Source organism: Pleurodeles waltl, chromosome 6 (assembly GCF_031143425.1).
Source record: "Pleurodeles waltl isolate 20211129_DDA chromosome 6, aPleWal1.hap1.20221129, whole genome shotgun sequence".
NCBI lineage: Eukaryota > Metazoa > Chordata > Amphibia > Caudata > Salamandridae > Pleurodeles > Pleurodeles waltl.
The window spans coordinates 157,253,437-157,272,938 of NC_090445.1; the positions used below are offsets into that span (position 1 = coordinate 157,253,437).

At 44.0% G+C, this 19,502-nt stretch overlaps 1 protein-coding gene across 9 annotated transcripts in view; it reads right to left on the bottom strand.

Annotated features, from left to right (window-relative positions):
* LOC138299444 (signal transducer and activator of transcription 5B) overlaps positions 1–19,502 on the bottom strand; it is a 994,326-nt gene that overhangs the window by 361,799 nt on the left and 613,025 nt on the right. For all 9 annotated transcript variants that reach the window (XM_069237688.1, XM_069237689.1, XM_069237693.1 and 6 more), the window contains one exon: positions 17,294–17,450. In XM_069237688.1, the coding sequence (XP_069093789.1) occupies positions 17,294–17,450 (157 nt within the window). The remainder of the gene's footprint in view (positions 1–17,293; positions 17,451–19,502) is intronic.

The window sequence follows — 19,502 nt, forward strand, 5'->3', positions numbered from 1 at the left end:
AGACAGGGAAAATTACACAGACCAGAAAGATGAAGGAAGAGAAATACAGCAGAACAGTCCCAAAGGGAGAGAGCAGGAACCTGCAGGAGTAAGATAAAGGGGCAGGGAGTGTCTGGAAGTGGATAAAAGAGGCATGAGGGGGATTTCAGGCTAGCCACCCTTGGATTTCAGGGTGCAGATTTTTCTTGAGCAGGACTTCAGGCACTGGCGCAGATTTTATTACAAGTTAAGCACTCCTGTTAAGAAACTACTTCCCATGAGGATCTCTTCAGACCTCACACTGAACTGTTCGACTTCTTTACAAAAGATTAGAAACTTATGGCAAAGAAAGAGCATTGGTAGAGAACAATAAAAACACAGGCCTAAGAAACCTTTCTACATTTACTCAACCCACAGCAGCAATGCCCATTGCAATACACACATTTGGGAAGGCCGTTTTGAATGATGTACAGAAGTTGGAGAGCAAAGAATCTTTTCATAACACCACGAAAGCAGAAAGAGAACCAATTCAGTCCCTCTCAAATGATTAAACTATCACCATAAAACCTGCTGACAGGCAGAAATAGCGTAAGCTTGTTCATTGAGAACTTCAGTCGGAAGTGTCTTCATTTGTTAATTGACACCAGAAACTACAGCGGCATCACCCATGATTCCACTAAAGACTTCAGCCAATGTATACAAAATATGGTGAATGAAGCAGAGCTAAGAGGATGGATGATGAAGAAGGAAGCAGATTTCTTCATAAACCAACATCCAAGAACCCTCTCTACTTCTCTATGCTCCCAAAGATTCACAGCGGGAGGATACCTCACCTCAGAAGATTCAGAGTGTCTGGAATGCACTCCATCTTAAAACCACTATCCACGTTTTGTGATCATTTCCTTAGACCTACTCTTGAGGAAACTACCACCCTTTTTAAAAGACACTAAAGATGTACTGAACTTGATTAACACAATAAATTAAAAGGGCATAACTGACCTGTTGATAACATTGGATCAGAAAGACTTAAAAACAAATATTCCACAGGATTCAACTCGCAACATAACAGAGGATTTACTAAGGGCTTCCGATTGGAATTCCCAGACCCCTGTTCATTTCATCATGAGGGTACAATGCTAGTCCTGAAAAAAATATTTTAAATTTGATAAAACTCTATATCACCTTTGCCCTGAGTCTGTCTTGTCTGCATATGTACTTTCTTGAAAAGACACATATACTTTCTGACATGCATCCCTACAAGAAAAAATTCACTGATGATATCCTGGACATCTGGAATGGGAAACAAACTATCAGCTTATTTTCTTTAAATAGATTAACTCATTGAATCCGCATTTGAGATTTACCCACACAGCATAGGAGAAAGAAATCTCCTTTTTGGATACATCTTCCACAACTGAAAATGTTTTTTTGAAAACTAAAACTAAAAACAATATAACTGACTAGAACAGCTAGTTGCTTTTTGAGAGTCATCAACCTCGGGCACTTAGGATGAACCTATCTCATACAACACTAAAGGATGAGGTACGGAGTGCTGAAACTTTTCAAACACTCACCCCCAGTTACAGATCTGGGTTAAATCCATCATTCTTTTGCTCACCAGGCCACCCTAGTTTGGACCCAGCCATAGGCAAATCAGTCTTGACCCTGCTCCTCGAGGGAACAAAGGATTTAACCCAGATCTGTGACTAGGTGTGAAGTTTGAAAACTTTCAGCACTCTGTCCATCATCCTAAACCTACTGATTAGCCAATTATGGAGACTATGTAGGAATTGCAGAAAAAGGAGTGACTATGACAAGAAATCAGATGATCTATCTGACAAACTAACAATACAAAACTACCCAGAAATTATCATTTGGAAGGCTAAAAAGAGAGACAGGACAAGTAATAATAGAGAATCCCTGCTGAGAACAAAAACCAAGGATGAACAACCTAACTTACCTGTGTCACAATGTTTATTCCCATTTCAACAAAATCAAGATACTTATAATTATAGTCTGAAGATAGGGCATTTGAATACTGGTGATCTATTGATTCAGAAGCCTCTATTTGCTTTCAAATGATCTGGAAATATAAAGTACCTATTGGTGCATACAAGACCGAAAAAAAACATACCCAGATAAACGGATTTAACAAGATGGGGCCTTCCCCAGTGGAGGCCCACTGCACATGTGGGCACCTCAATGTTTGCCACCTCACGGTACAATCCAAAGAGATTGCTATCCGCCTGGAAACCAAATGGCACATTTCTAAAAACATACCAACTGCAGCACCAAGAACTGTGTCTAGATGATTACCTGTTCCTGTGAGTTCCAGTACATAGCGATGACCATGACACCAGTAAAAACACGTATAAGGGAACAGAGGAGTAATGTTTCTTGTCAACGAGCCACTATTCAAATGACTGCCAACTTTCTTGAGTTGAAACATAACCCTAATGACTTAAAATAGGTGATACTCATTATCATTGTTAAGAGTGAAAATACCCAGGAGACACTGTTCTATAAGGAACAAAGATGGACTTAGAAACTACGTACACATAAATAGGTGTGAATGACAACACTCCCTGGTCTTTCCTATTTAAGAGATGGGTTTATGTTACCATTACTGAATGAATATCAAACATTTTTTCTGACATACTGAACTGAGTGCACAGGGAGGAAGACTCCCTATTTACTCCAGGACATTTTACATAATGACCTGATTAAGTCCCCTTAAGGAGATATATGAAATACGGAACTGGAAGTCTAAGTAGATTGGGAGGGTGGTCTCCATGATCAGTAATGTATAGAACTTGGTTGTTTCCTCCTACTTCTCTCATCATATTTTCAACAAACCGAGAGGGCTTCTTTCATAAAGGAAAACCAGACCTGTAAGGTCCCCTAAGAATATTAGAGTACAAATAAAAGGCTTATTGATAATAGTATATATTTATCTTTTTTTAGAGCTTTGGAGAAAATGTTTGCACATTAACTGTTGTACCGTATTGACCAAACATATTTTAATATAATGTTTTGATCTCTTGAACAAAACTGTGTTTTGAATTGCACACATTTGGGTTTAACCTCTGATATTCACACCCAATATGGCATTCGGAGAAGCCATCCCCTTAGCTAGAATTGGCTCATCCTTCTGTCATCTATGCAATTGCATCACGTCTCCACACTAACTACCATAAATACAGGGATGCTGTCTCAGGAGTTACTTTTCCAGGACTGTGGAGATAGGTAGGCAAGAAGCAGAGACTTCTGAATGGGCAAGTCACATCAATTGCGATTCGATTAGGATACACTACATAAGCCCGCAATACTAAAATGACAAATATATCTCCTTATAGATAACCACTTGAAAGTTCTTCTGCCACAAGCTCCTGTGGGGCCTGACCACTTTGGGATGTGGATCAGAAACTACTTACCAGCAATCCTCATAAGTGTGATACAAATCAACTATAATCACTTTTATGGTGTGGTACATGTGTGTGGTGCAGCATGTTCACGTTTGGCACAATCTGTGTGTTTTTTTCTCAACAACAGCATTCTGTGCATGCGGTGACCTGTTCTGTGAGAACCAAAGGTTGTAGCATAATATTTGCATATACAACACGTATGGGAAGACAAATTGGCTGTCCTTTTTAATGTTTTTTTATATTGTATGATCTGTGTATATATTTCTTCTAGATAATACAACTATATAGAACCTTACAACTGAATTAGGGACATAAGTTACAAAAAACAAGTTTGTTCACTTTTCTGACACTTCTGCAGTTCACTATAGGTAGGCTTTAAAAACAATCCCCTGAATATGACCAAACTTTGGTGCATTCAGGAACCATTACTATACTAAGAATTCTCACTGATTTTAAACTTCAACAAAGGCCCCAGTACACAAAAGTGTTTCGGGAACCTTTAGTTAAGTCTAATCCTTCATTTCACAGTCCAATCTAACCATCGCACGATAACTCTGCCACCACCAAATCCGAAGGACATCAGTATGAGACACCAGATCGCAAGGCAAAAGTAAAAATGTCCAACAAAGAGCCCTTTTGTGGGGCCCAGTGGGCACTGCAAGGCCAGCCTGACAAGGAGCACAACCCAATGATGAAACATGCCACCTTTTGGTGGCTGAGGGCTTGTGCTTCCATCAAAGGACTGCTCTGATGATTTTGGTTGGTCCTATTATCATAATCGGGATATTAAGACTGCCATTACGGAAGTACACACCCATGTTTTGACATAAACTGTTAGGGAGAATGTGTTATGGACCGGAATTTCACTCATTCCCTCAGCTATAGTACAGGGTCAAATTGTTAGCCAGTAGGTCTACTGCGAAAAAAGTAGCCTACCACCTACACTGGTAGAGTTGGTAGGGTTGAGATACCTATTTAGCTTATGTTGCAACAATCAAGTCTGGTTTACCATATGCACTGATATAAGTGAGATCTTCTGGTGCAGGTTTCTATCTAGGCTCCATTCGTGGTGTTACTGATCTTACAGTACCCATCCGCTATCTAAATTCTTACAATTTAGTATCTTTGGTCATTTTGACCACAGAAAAATGTCCAAATCCTCGATTTCTCAAGGAAAGGTCACTAGGGTATAGAAAAGACACTGGAGTGAGTCATAAGAAAGATCACATATCTTTCCAATACAACAGCAAATTTGAGACTTCGGCCTGGAGGACTATTGCCTTAAAATTGAATTCGACTATTGAACTGAAGAATAGTCAGAACTAGTGTGTAAAAGTGCACTCAATCTTTAATTGAAAAAACAAAAAAATTAGAAAATCATCATACTCGTCTTCAAATCGAAAAAAGACATAGCTTTTATACCAGTAATAGTTGACTTGTAGCCAATGAAAGGATTGACCAATAGGCATGACACTGCAAAAGTCAAAGTTTGGTGCAGGGAAAATCAGAAACTGAAAAATAATTAAAGTATCTTTTGAATAGGCATTCCATAATCCCCACAACAAATTATAAGGGGCCTTGATGAATTCAGCTCCACTGATGACGATTCTTCCGCACTATGAATCCCAGCATGCTCGAGACACAGCATGTGAGCTACCCTTTAAGTGAACGGCCTAGAATATGCACTGGAAGAAATGTATGATGTAGGATTTTGATCCCTATCTGTTCACAACGGCAGAAAAAACTGGCAGTCTTGGATCCTGGCGACAGGAATAAGCATTCCTGTTGCCAGGATACACTTGCACACACTTCCACATACCTGCGCACATGCAGTCACACACTTCTACACACAAACACCCCCCCACTCACCCACAACATACACACCCATGCACACTGACATACATACACAAACACCGCTGACACGCATGCATTCACTCCCCTTTACCCCCTCCAGCGTATACCCACATTCACACCCCCTCACCCGCATGCATCCATTCATTCATGCCCCCCTCCGCACCGCATAGACCCATTCACTCCCCCCTTGCGCACTGCACACACGCACTCACCCCATCAATCCATATTCACTAGCATACACACACCCACCTCCCCCTGCATTCACGACACACACACACAACCCTCCCTTGTCAGATGATCACTTATCTCGTCCTTAGAGGAGGTCGTCTGGAAGGGGATGGGTCCCACCGCTTCTACCGCAAGCAGCGCCCCACCATCAGGACACCGCCACGCCGTATTAGGGTCATAATACGGCATGCAATGTCCTTTCGGCATGGCAGTGGAACTGCCTCTTACCTGTCAACCGCCAGCATGACTGCTGTCGGATTTCCAGTCGTAAAGCAGTGGTCTTTTGGCAACAGCAACTTTAGTGGTCTTGTAAAAAGACCGCCAAAGTCGTAATGAGGGCCTATGTCCTAAAGTCTAAAAAACAGTTTTGAATCCGTTCTTGTTCCATACTTATACCCGTTCTCTTCTGTGCCTGATGAACAAGTTACTTACCTTCGGTAACGCTTTTTCTGGTGGATACAGTAGCTACCTGTGGATTCCTCACCTTATGAATTCTCCCGATGCGCCAACATTAGACAGAAACTTCCTTCCCAGTTCTTCATGTCGACGAGGACGTCACAATTGCACGGCTCCGCACGTGACTCCGTCTGACGTCATTGTGGCAATAAGAAGTCCTCGCCAGCGTGCTGACGTCAGTTTCACCCTTTTATTACGTGCCTTTGAGGCAAACAGGTGAAAACTGACCTCACAAAGCATATATATATATATATATATATATATATATATATATATATATATATATATATATGTATATATATATACACACACACACACACACACACTGCAATACAGATTTAAAACAATTACAATATTTATGCATATAAAAATTATCAAAACATATATACAATTGTATTAAAGAAGTCTTGGAATGACCAGACAGGCAACGGGGAGGTGGGTGGGACTGTGAGGACTCCACAGGTAGCTACTGTATCGACCAGAAAAAGCGTTACCGAAGGTAAGTAACTTGTCCTTTTAATGGATACAACTACCTGTGGATTCCTCACCTTTTGAATAGAGTCCCAAAGCAGTACTGCACTCAGAGGTGGGTGTCTGACCGGTCACACCAAGAAATCCTGCAACACGGAACGTCCAAAATGGCAGTCTCTCCTAACTTCCGAATCCAAGCAATAATGCCTCACAAAAGTATGGAGGGAAGACCAAGTTGTTGCCTTGCAAATATCCACTACAGGAACACCTCTAGCCAAAGCCGGATTGGCAGACTTATCCCTGGTGGAATGAGCTCTAATACCCTCAGGAGGAACCTTCTTTGCCAATGAATAACAGATCTTAATGCAAAGAATGACCCACCTAGATAAGGTTATTTTATGGACAGCTCTGCCTTTCATCTTGCCCACATATCCAACGAAGAGTTGGTCATCCAAACGAAAGTCCTTTGTTCTATCAACATAGAAACTGAGAGCCTTTCTCGGGTCTAAGCCATGAAGTCTTTCTTCTTCTTTAGAAGGGTGAGGAGGAGGATAGAAGGATGAAAGAGTAATAGACTGCCCCATATGGAAAGGAGTGACAACCTTAGGAAGGAAAGCCGCCCTGGTTTTCAGCACCACTTTGTGAGCATAAAACGACGTAAAGGGAGGTTTGACACTAAGAGCCTGAAGCTCACTCACACGCCTAGCAGACGTAATAGCAACAAGGAAAACTGTTTGTTAGAAATGGGGTCTTTGGTTGGCAGTCAGGATACCCCCCTGTCCAAGCAAGGACCCTCACTCTAGTCAGGGTAAAAGAGAATCACCCTCAGCTAACCCCTGCCTACCCCCTTGGTACCTTGGCACGAGCAGTAGGCTTAACTTTAGACTGGTAGATGTAAAGTATTTGTACCAACACACACAGTAACTTAATGAAAATACTACAAAAGGACATAACACAGGTTTAGAAAAATAGAAAATATTTATCTAAACAAAACAAGACCAAAATGACAAAAATCCAAAATACACAAGTCAAGTTATCAACTAAAAAGCAAAGAGAGTCTTTATGTAGTTTAAAACACACACTAACACGGTTAGCTTGAAAATGTACCTTAGGTGTGTAAAAAATAACCCGCCCTGGCGAGTGTGCATCAAAAAGGGCTTGCGATGAGTCGATTTCACTCACAAGGGAAACCTTGTGTAATTTCTCCTTTTGTCGGGTCGGGCAGAAGAGCAATGCGTCGATCCGGTCAGCACTCGGAAATCCAGCCGCACGATGATCCGAAAACCACGCAGAGTGGTTTGCGATCTCCCAGCCTCCGTCAGTGATGCTGCGCGTCCTTTCTCCAGCTCCGTGCGTCGATTCTTCGGTAGCGTTTACAGGCGAGCATCGATTTTCAGCCACGAAGCCGGAGGCGCGTCGATTTCCCAGCTGCAGATCACAGTTGCATCGATATTTTCCCTGCACGGCGTTCTGTGTGTGGATTTCTTCCTCTTAGGTTGCCAGCTTCTCCTTTCAGAGTCCCAGGAACTGGATGGGCACCACAGGGTAGAGTCTGAGTCTCTCCAGAGACTCCAGGTGCTGGCAGAGAGAAGTCTTTGCTGTCCCTGAGACTTCAAACAACAGGAGGCAAGCTCAAAATCAAGCCCTTGGAAAACTTCACAAGATGGCAGGCACACCAAGTCCAGCAGAAGCAGCAACGGCAGGATAGCTCCATAAAGCACAGTCACAGGCAGGGCAGCTCTTCTTCCTCAGCTCTTCTCCAGGCAGAGGTTACTCTTGGTTTCCAGAAGGGTTCTAAAGTCTGTGGTTTTGGGTGCCCTTCTTATACCCAATTTCTCCTTTGAAGTAGGCCTACTTCAAAGCAGAGTCTCTTTTGAATGTGAAATCCTGCCTTGCCCAGGCCAGGCCCCAGACACTCACCAGGGGGTTGGAGACTGCATTGTGTGAGGGCAGGCACAGCCCTTTAAGGTGTGAGTGACCACTCCTCCCCTCCCTCCTAGCACAGATGGCTCATCAGGATATGGAGGCTACACCCCAGCTCCCTTTCATTCACTGTCTAGTGTGAGGTGCAACCAGCCCAACTGTCAAACTGAGCAAGACAGGGAATCCGCAAACAGGCTGAGTCACAGAAATGGTATAGGCAAGAAAATGCTCACATTCTAAAAGTGGCATTATCAAAAACACAATCTTAAAATCAACTTTACTAAAAGATGTATTTTAAAATTGTGAGCTCAGAGACCCCAAACTCCACATGTCCAACCGCTCCCAAAGGGACTCTACACTTTAATTAAATTTAAAGGTAGCCTCCATGTTAACCTATGAGAGGGACAGGCCTTGCAACACTGAAAAACGAATTAAGCAATATTTCACTGTCAGGACATATAAAACACATTACTATATGTCCTACCTTAACCATACACTGCACCTTGCCCTTGGGGCTACCTAGGGCCTACCTTAGGGGTGTCCTACATGTAAGAAAAGGGAAGGGTTAGGCCTGGCAAGTGGGTACACTTGCCAAGTAGAACTTACAGTTAAAACTGCAAACACAGACACTGCAGTGTCAGGTCAGAGGCATGATTACAGAGCTACTTATGTGGGTGGCACAACCAGTGCTGCAGGCCCACTAGTAGCATTTGATTTATAGGCCCTGGCACCTCTAGTGCACTTTACTAGGAACTTACTAATAAATCAAATATGCCAATCATGGATAAACCAATTACATACACATTTTGTAAAGGCGCACTTGCACTTTAGCACTGGTTAGCAGTGGTAAAGTGCACAGAATAACAAAAACAGCAAAAATAGAGTCCAGCACACAACAACAACCTGGGAAGCAGAGGCAAAAAGTTGAAGGATGAAAAGTCTAACACTGTCTTTAAGACCAACAACCCTAAAAAACAAGAATGCATAGGTTCAAACGGTGAACCCATTAAGAAAGTCAAAAAGAGATTTAAATCTGACTGAGGCACGAGAAACCGAGTGGGAGGAAATTTATTAGTTAGGCCTTTCAAGAACCTGACAACTATAGGCGATTTAAACAAGGAAGATTGATCAGGAAGGCACAGAAAGGCCGATAAATAGCCCTTGACAGTCGCAACTGCACAAACCTTCTGTGCTAAAGTAAAGGCAAACATCAGACAAATGGGCTTTCAAGAGTTCAATTTGTCTCTCTCCGCACCAAGTCACAAATTTCACCCATCTGCCGGCATAAACAGTCTTGGTAGAGTGTCGCCTGGCTGATAAGATAACATCCACCACCTCTGCTGGGAGAGAAAAGGAACTCAGATTGCCCCGTTCAATCTTCAGGCATGTAGGTGCAGGCTCTGGCGGTGGGGGTGTAAAACCTGCCCCTGTGACTGCGAGAGGAGGTCTGCCCTGTGAGGGAGACGGAGCGAAGGGCACAGTGAGAGTTGGAGAAGGCCTGAGTACCACACCCTTCTTGGCCAATCCAGAGCTACTAAAATAACTTGAGCCCGATCTTGGCGAATCTTCCTCAGAACCCGAGGAATCAAGGGTATGGGGGAAACACGTAAAGTAGCTGGTCACACCACGACATATGAAACACGTCCCCCAACGGTCCTTACACCGGATACTGGAGGCTGCAGAACGATGGGCAGTGCACGTTCTCCCGAGTGGCAAACAGGCCTATCTGAGGAAACCCCACATCCGGAAGATGTGAAGGACCAGGTCTGGATGGAGACGCCACTTGTGATCGGCCCGAGAAATGCCGACAGACTGCCCGCATGAACGATGAGTGCCCCGGCCAGATGGTTTGCTACTAAGCAAATCCGATGGTCCTGAGCTCAGGACCAGAGCCGCAGAGCCTCTCTTTAGAGAAGGTATGACCCTACTCCTCCCTGCTTGTTGATGTTGATGTGCCACATTGCGGTAGTGTTGTCCGTCAAGACCTGAACTGACTGACCGTGAAGGGACGGGAGGCAGGCCTTGCAAGCCAGACGTATCGCCCGCAATTCTAACAGATTGATGTGAAACATCTGTTCCACTGGAGACCAATGACCTTTGATCTCCAGGTCCCCCAGATGCAGAAGCATCTGTTATGACCGTGGCCACCGGAGGCGGTAGTGAAAACATCCTTCCTCGGGAAAGGTTGCCATCCACAGCCCACCATCTTCGATTCTTCGCAGCATCTCTGGAGATCGTTATCGACTCTTCGAGATCTCCTTTGTGTTGAAACCCCTGCTTGCGGAGGCACCACTGGAGAGCCCTCATGTGCCAACGTGCATGAGTGACCAACAGAATGCAAGAAGCGAACAGACCGAGCAGATTCAGGACACTGAGAACTGGAACAACCGCTCCATTCTGAAACATTGGAATCAACGCCTGAATGTCCTGGATCCGCTGAGGCGGAGGATAGGCCAGACTCAATGTTGTATCCAGTACTGCCCCTATGAACAGGAGGCGTTGAGATTGCTCCTGGTGAGACTTGGACACGTTTACCATACGCCCAGACTGAACAACAACTGCGCTGTCATTTGGAGGTTATGCAGCACAAGATCCTGGGTCTTGGCTTTGATGAGCCAGTCGTCCAGGTAAGGGAATACCAATATTCCCTTCTTTCTGAGATTTGCTACAACCACCCCCCCATCACCTTCATAAAGACTCGAGGTGCAGGAGAAAGACCAAAAGGAAGGCCCGCAAACTGGTAGTGTTGCAACCACACCACAAACCGGAGATACTTCCTGTGTGACTTGAGAGTGAGGATATGAAAGTAAGCATCCTGCAAGTCTTCAGACACCATCCAATCCTCTTTGTTCAATGCCAGAAGCACCTGCGCTAGAGTCAGCATGTTGAATTTCTCCTGTTTGAGGAACCAATTCAAAAGCCGCTTTTCCAGGATAGGCCTCAATTGACCATCCTTCTTGGGAATTAGGAAATATCTCGAAGAGCATCCTGCTCTGGAACCAACTCCACTGCGCCTTTTGATAAAAGGACTTGAACCTCCTTTTGAAGCAACAGGATATGATCCTCTAAACATGGGAGAAGTATGACTTAAAATGGATGGAAAACTAGGGCTGCTTTCCCTGTTGTGCTCCCCAAGAGGAAGAAGATGAGGCAGGGTGATGCTGGGTGGCTCCTCGCGTCCTAACACTCCCCGTCCTCTAAAGGACCTATATGAAAGGTTAGCAGACTGTTGAGTCGTGGATTGAGATCTCTCATGATAAGCAGCTCCACGACCAAACCCCCTAAACCTCTGAAAGGACCTGAAACGAGTAAATGCGGACATCTGTAGTCCCAAAGACTTGGCCGTGGCCTGACTATCTTTGAAGCGCTCTAAGGCACAGTCTGCTTTGTCCCCAAACAACTCTTCTCCGTCACAAGAAAGGTCCAATAAAGTTGCCTGGATATCTGTTGAGAACCCAGAAGACCTTAGCCATGCATATCTCCTGGTGGCGACTGAAGTACCCATCGCCCTGGCCACTGAGTCTGTAGTATCCAGACATGATCTGTTTGGCCGCAGCTTGGGTGCCTGACAGGAGGAGCTCATCGAACTGCCCATCCATATCCTGTGGCAAGTTAGGCACTACAGCTCTAGCCGTGTCCATAAGGGAGTATACATATCTACCCAACACACAGGCAGCATTGACCGATTTTCGGGCCATACTGCAAGATGAGAAAGTCTTCTTAGCCGTCTGCTCCATCCTCTTGGACTCCATGTCTGATGGAGTAACAGGAAAGGAGCCTGATGCAGAACGAGCCAAACAAGAAGCCTGGACCACCAAACTCTCCAGAGTCGGATTCTGTGACAAAAACCCGGGATCCCTCGAAGCAACCCTGTACCTTCTCGCAATAGTTCTGGCACAGCTGGTGATGTAACAGGCTTTCTCCAGACCTCTAAAATAGGCTCCATAAGAGCATCATTAAAAGGGAGCAAGGGCTCTGCTGAAGTTGAGGAAGGATGTAAAACTTCAGTCAAAATGTTTGTTTTCACTTCAGCAGCTGGCAATGGAAGGTTAAAAAAACTGCAGCCTTCTTAATAACAGAATGGAAGGAAGCCGCCTCTTCAGTAAACTCCCCTGGGGATGAAAGATCCCACTCATGGGAAGTGAGTCTAGGCCCTGAAACTGTCCCAAGGGCTCAGCAATCTCTCCTTCCTCAACAGTTGTATCTGGTACTCTTGCTCTTCCAAGAGCCTCAGCACTCTTCTCCGCGACCTCAATCTGGCCTCCAACCTCAGTGTCGACATGGAGTTAGCCGACATTGACGGCTTCAAAACAGATGGGTGCGGAAAGGGAGAAAGAGGAGATGGACTTCGTCCTGACCTGGATTCATACGGCGCCGGAGTTGACTCCATCGGCGCCGTCGACATAAGAGGCTCTACCATCGGCCATGTCATTAGTGCTGTAGGCCTATGAGGCGATGTCATCGGCACTGAACCGGCATCCTCTGCCTGATAAAAAGGCACGAACGGAGGAAACTTGTATGGAGCTGGATAGCCCAAGGAGAATGCCAAATGACTTGTGGGACCAGCCGGTGAACCAGCAGGGGCCATAGCCTTATTGGAGAGATTGAACATGGCATTCAGAAATGCAGCCGGACCCGCATCCGGAGTCGGGAAGGCATGAAACCTTGGATCTTCATGCAGCGCTTGGGTCGGATCCGGAACCTGTGCCTCTGACTCTTGAACCCCAGGTGATAAGTAAGGACTCGCTGGGGACTCAACCACCTCGATGAGCGATGGCGCCGGAGAAGCCTGAGGACTTTGAGGCTGGGGAGTTACAGTGGGACTAACCTCCCACGCCGTACGACGCCGTCTAGATGGAGACTGAGACCGATTTCTAGAAGAACTAAGTTGAGTCGTTTCGGCGCCGCTTCTTATGTGACTTATGGGATGACGAGTCTCTAGTCTTAGACCTTTGATGACTTCTGTGTCCTTTCTTTGCCTTAGCCAAAAAGAGTTTAGCTTCTCTTTCCTTCAGTGCCTTCGGATTAATCCTTTGGCAGGACACGCACTCTTCTACATCGTGGTCCGAACTGAGACACCATAAGCAATCATTGTGAGGGTCCGTGACAGACATATGACCCCCGCACTCACGACAAGGTTCAAACTCTGACTTCTTAGGAGGAGACATTGTAACAAATACAATAAGACACATTCGAAACAGTAGCTTCTCGAGAGCTAGGAGAAAACCCTTAGCGTCGAAGGCACGGAAAAAAGGGAACTGACGTCAGCACACCGGCAAGGACTTCTAATTGCCACAATGACGTCAGACAGAGTGGCGTGCGAAGCCGTGTAACTGTGACGTCCTCGTCGAAAGTAAAGAGCTGGGAAGAAAGTTTACGTTGAATGTTGGCGCATCGGGAGAATTCATAAGGTGTGGAATCCACAGGTAGTTGTATCCATCAGAAACTATCCTTGCTTCCAAAGGTAGGAAAACTATATGGGGCATTGTAAGTTACGGGCTAATGTCAAGATGAATCATTCCATGGCTGTCAGTGGCAAACAGCCACTATCTAAAGTTTTCAGTATAACAGTAATCTGTGTCTAACTACTAGATTGCCAAGTGTCTGCATAGCATCTGAATTTACAACAGTGTTATGCTGCAAGAGTGCAGTGGCGGTTGCTGCAAATGTCAAAGGGGGGGGATGGAGGACAACGGGGGAAACTACTTTAAAAATATAAAAATGAACTTACTGTTCTTGTTGTGCCGCCCGTCTCCTGCTGCCACGCTCCTCTTGTGTTGTCCCAGCATTCACTGGGACACCTGCACAGGCTCCCCAGCAATCCTGGTGCTACTTTCATGCTAAACTTAGCATGAAAGCAGCATCAGAATTGGTCTGAGCGGCTCCGACTGCTGCCGCTCAGACACAACCCTGGGGTCTGTGCAGTTTCTCCAGCCCAGCTATTAAGCACAGCCGGGCTGGAGAAACCTAAGTGCGCATGTGTGTTTGGCTGGCATGAGATGGCCAAACACACATGCACACTTAGGTGCACTCTCTCCTCCTCCTCCCTCCGACAGCCCAGCCCAGCACTGCCCCTCCCTGCACCGCTGGCTGAGCAAGCTGATGAAAAATAAAACAATAGTAAGCTATAATTTTATTTTTCATCTGGTGGCTGAGCCAGTGGTGTGACGTTCCTCTGCCATTGAGGAGGAGCCATCCCTGCAAAAGAGGTGCTTCTCAGTGCTTAAATTGCAAGGACATCACATGCACCTACATCACTGTGTAATGGGGATTGGATCTGTTTCTCAGGAAGGTCAAAAAATAAAGAAATCTCTTGTTATTTAAATTCAAGGACGAATCTGGTTCTTCATCATCTGCTTATTGTCACCCAGTGTGTGTGTCTTCTAAATTGAGTTACTAACACCTTTTATTTACAGCGCTAAAAACCGACAGAAGGGCTGTATGAAGTGTCACATAGAAAATACAAGTTATTATCATTGTTATGTGTATACATAAATACTCTTACAAACATCACATTTTCCTCTGAGAGCACAAGTGCAGGGGGGTGTGGGTGGGGTGGGGGAGGCTCTTGTTTCTAATGAGGCTCATGCACAGGGACTTCAAGCAGACAAGCACTCCCATCATCATCCCACTGGTGAAACACGGATATTTGTATTTATGTTTGTAAATCACTGACTACATTACCTTAAGACGTCAAGACACAAGAGGGGGTGAGGCAACAAATTACTAAGGAAAGCTGAGTCAGAGCCGAGCCACGGGTCAAACTTGGCTCTAAAATATTAACACACACACACCGAGCCCTGCAAATTTCATTCACGCAAGTCATGCCGCAAACATCATGTTAAAATATGACGACGTTTCTTTAAATTCAAAAAAGTGTATTTCTTTAACATGCGGATGTGTTAGATTATTTCAGACTATATCACTGCATTGAGAAATATTTAAAGTGACAGTTTTAAAAATTAAAAGCAACTGTCATGTGTAACTTATATAAGAGATGTAGATTTTTATTGCTGACAAAGCAACATTGTAGTCTAATAAACAAAAAAAAAACAAGAGGTTTTGTACATCGCGCATGCTGAATGCATGTAATTTTAAGCTTTCAAATCTGATAACGAGGAAAAAGCAGTCTTGGTGAAATATATTTGCGCAGGATAACATAATGACATCATAGTGGAAGCTGGCATTTGTTTGACTCTGTGCGATTTGGCTACAAGAAAGAGCTCTGTTTCTCTCTTGTCCGCTTTACATCGAAGTTTTGTCTTTATTTCTTGGCACATAAGGTGACAGCCTGAGTGGCAGATAGCAGCCAGATGAACGCACTACTCGTTTTGGGCTGCATGGTACAAGAATACCTTGAGCTGAGCCAGAGGAAGGCATCTAGCTCGAGCTTTTTTAGTGGCTTGTTCACCTCTACAAGGCACTATCGAAATAAATGGATTGCATCCCAATTAGTAAGTGAAGGAGCAAAGACATTACTAAGGGAGTAACCATGTTTTTAGATTTTTCATGAACTTCTAAAGTTTAAGACTTGCAGTGGATAAGGACCTTTATAATTGGAGGTTACTGAGGCTGTGGTACCCAAGTGTTCACCGTTTGGAAGTAGGAACCTACACCGAACATTGATTGGAAAAACTAACTTGACACGACTGCCAATACCAGGTAGACCGCCTACATGAGTGCACCACTTTGTTCTCGCAACAACACGACGCCGAAGCAGTACCTAGAAGGAAGCTGAGTTAGGAGAAGACAAGAAAGAAGAGGCACTTAAAATGTTTATCTAACAGAAACGTTTCTGGGATAGTTGGGATTTTAGTATTTTTCGTGCTTTGGACTTTCTCCAATACTGACGCAAAAGCAGCACATTTGTGCTCTCCACAGAAGTATTTACGTTTCATGGAGCCCATTGTCGCTAATCTCAAAGTCTGTGATGGTCACCATCTATGGTATAGCACTGTGGGGTCAGCATCCCCAGTGGACACAGCACAATCCCTTAAATGTTAGATGCTATACCATTTGTAGCCAATACTAGTTTCACAGAGACAGTTGTGGTCGAGTACTCGTTATTTTCATTTTTTTTTTATTACCATTGCCTTATTTTTTTGCAGTTTTATTTATCACGAACTCGGCCCGTGGGCACTGCAGCTCTTTTACAGGAACACCGGATTGCGATACACAATGACAGATCAATTGTTTTGCTTGATATGCGTTGTGATTCATTAATATTCACAGTGTGTCAAACTTTGCTGCCTAAACTAAGAACAATTGTACGGGAAATGTGCTACATTTGTCATGCGCATATCTGCCTCATTTCAGGCGGCATAAATCTCCCTCAAACTAAAAGGGCCACATTCCTACTCAGAGGGAAACCGCTCCGCGGCTGGACGTTTGCACCCGAAGCAGGACCCGGATGAAAATTACACTAACCTGGGAACTGTACTGGCAAACAGCGTAAAAGTCAAGTCTGTGCCTACCTTGGAATGGCGAAAATACACGTGTTAATTATCCCTTATAAGAAGGCCCAAGACACGATTCCAAATTACACATCCTGCAAATACCGAAGCCCCAGCAATCGGTATTTACCGGAGGGACCACCTGATTGACACCCAGTTTGAGCCCGAACTATGATGAGGGCTTTGTCAGCAGTCTTAAATGGAGGATCAACAACAAAAGGCAATGAACAAGAGCGTCACAGTTTCTGTACTTCTGTCCAATGAGGCGAGCACATACTCTGCCCCCTCTCTAGCAAGGGAGGGGGCAGCAGCTTCTCTCACCTGGGCTCGGCACAGCAGAGCTCTGAACTGGGATTCTCAGTTGTTATGCTGCACTTCAGACCAGTTATATCCAAAGCAGACGCTGGAATGCGCACTGCTCAGTCCAGGCTGCTGCTCTGTACCAAGCATTTACAACACTGAAAGCTGAACAGAATATTATATATAATTTTACAAGACACTAACCTTGAGTTGTGTTGCGTAATGCCCCAATTTGATCTTCAGTAAAAAGCCATCTTCGCCGACTTGATGTTCTGCTTTTTTCTGTAGCTCCTGTATTAAGCCTTCCAGTAGCTGCGTGGCTTTAATAGAATCTTGTGGATTTTCGAGATCCACTGAATCCCTTGGGAAAAATAGACATGTATATATTTTAGCGGCTGCATCCATTTCTCCTTCATTTGATAAAAACAAAACTCGTCTTAGTCAGCTATGTACTTATCTACATAGCTATTCATTTTCGAACAGTGAAAGGTAAGAGATGCCTTCGCTGTGGACAAGATTAAAAAAAAAAAAAATTTTTTTTTTTTGTATACACTAAACCACACCTGCTTAAAATGCAGCTTAACTCCAAATCCTTGATTAACCCACTCCCCCACCTTTCTACCTCAGCAACAGAAGACGGACCTCTATAGATAGCCTTTGTTATGTGCATGAAAAAAGAAACCTGCTTTGGTTGAGGGTGAGATTCCCTGTGCAATTAAAAATCGACATTTGCTTTCTGTTTGAAATTCCATCCTCGGTGTTACCCTGGTACTTTTAAGTGATTCGCAAGTGGAGCAGGGGGGCCGCCTTGTGCTATCAAAACGTCCACTGAGGGTAATATGTGAAGATCACTATGCAATTTTGATTAAAGCTTTGGTGAATCACTGCCATTCACAAGTCTTGCGCTAAATATTCAATTATGTGTTTAATGCAAATTAAACAAAGTGAGGAACACAGTCTTTAGGAAGCATATTGGTCACGTTGATCTACAGTAAATGTGATTTCCCACGAAATTTACCATATTTACTTCCGTGATGTTGACCTTACGTTTTCATTGTCAGCATTAGCACTTTAAAAAAAGCCAGTTTAACCAGACAAAAAGGTTAATTTGGGATTATACATAATGGTTTTAGTACTTCAAAAACTACTAAAATAAAAAGGTGAAGCTTAATTGGTTTACCAAACCAGTGTCTTATTCGGGTTTATGAATATGTGCTTTTCTAATTTATAAGTAGGCGGTTTCTTCAACACACACTGAACTAACCACGCATTTGCAATGCAATAGGTTTCGCATTTACAGGAGTTGGAGCATTTGGCATTGAAAATTTGTAACAGGAGTTCTTTTGCCACAATAATTGGTCAACCCTGCTGCATATTTTGGCCCTTTCTGCCATGTAATTCCAGTGGCCCTGCATATAACTAAAGGACTAGTATGTCTACTCGAATATTTTTTCAAACAAGACCCCTTTAAAACACAAACTACTCCCATGTGCAAAACAAAAGTTCCAGCCATAAGAGAGAAAACAAATATACTGAATGGTGCGATGGGTTATTATTTCGGGGTCCACACTAACCTAGTGTGGGGACCCAAAGATGAACTGGACAGAAAGAGCACATTGTGGTGAACACATTTTTAAGGTGGTCCCATTGTCATAGGACCACCATAGGTTGAGTTATGAGCAAAAATGTTTTGTAAAAGGAATGCGCTGCAAAGCATTTTGTGGCGAGTTTCCAAGTGCCACAAATATTGTAGTATGTTGACTGCAATGCTCAGAATAGCCTTATAGAGAACACCACAATACAAACAGCAGTTCTAAGAAACATGGTCATTTAACCGTACAGTTAGCCCCACATGAAAACAAAATGGCAGAAAATAATGCACTGCAACCATATATTTAGTCCAGGGAGAGTGTAGCACATTATACATTCTCAAGGCTAGCAGATCTACTATAATTATATTTAAAACAAAACCCTTAAAACACAATCTACTCTCATCTGTAAATCAAGTTCCAGTCATGAGAGAGCTTAAAAAGACACTGGATGGTGGAATGGGTTATTATTTTGGGGTCCCTAACTAACCTTGTGTGGGGACCCAGAGTTGACCTAGACAGAAACAGTGTGTCATGCTGAATGTTTTGGTGGTGGCCCCATTGTCGTAGGACCAACACAGGCGGAGTTATGGGCAAAAATGTTTTGAAAAAAGAACGCCCTGCAAAGCATTATAGGGCGAGTTTCCAAGAGCTGCAACTATTGTAATATGTTGACTGTATTGCCCAGAGCAGCTCCCAGAGGACATCACAATAAAAATAGCATTTATAGGAAACATGGTCATGTAACCATATAGTTAATCCCTAGAGGGCAGGCAATAATGCAGTGCACGCATATATTTAGCTTCTAGCAGGCTAGCAGGTCT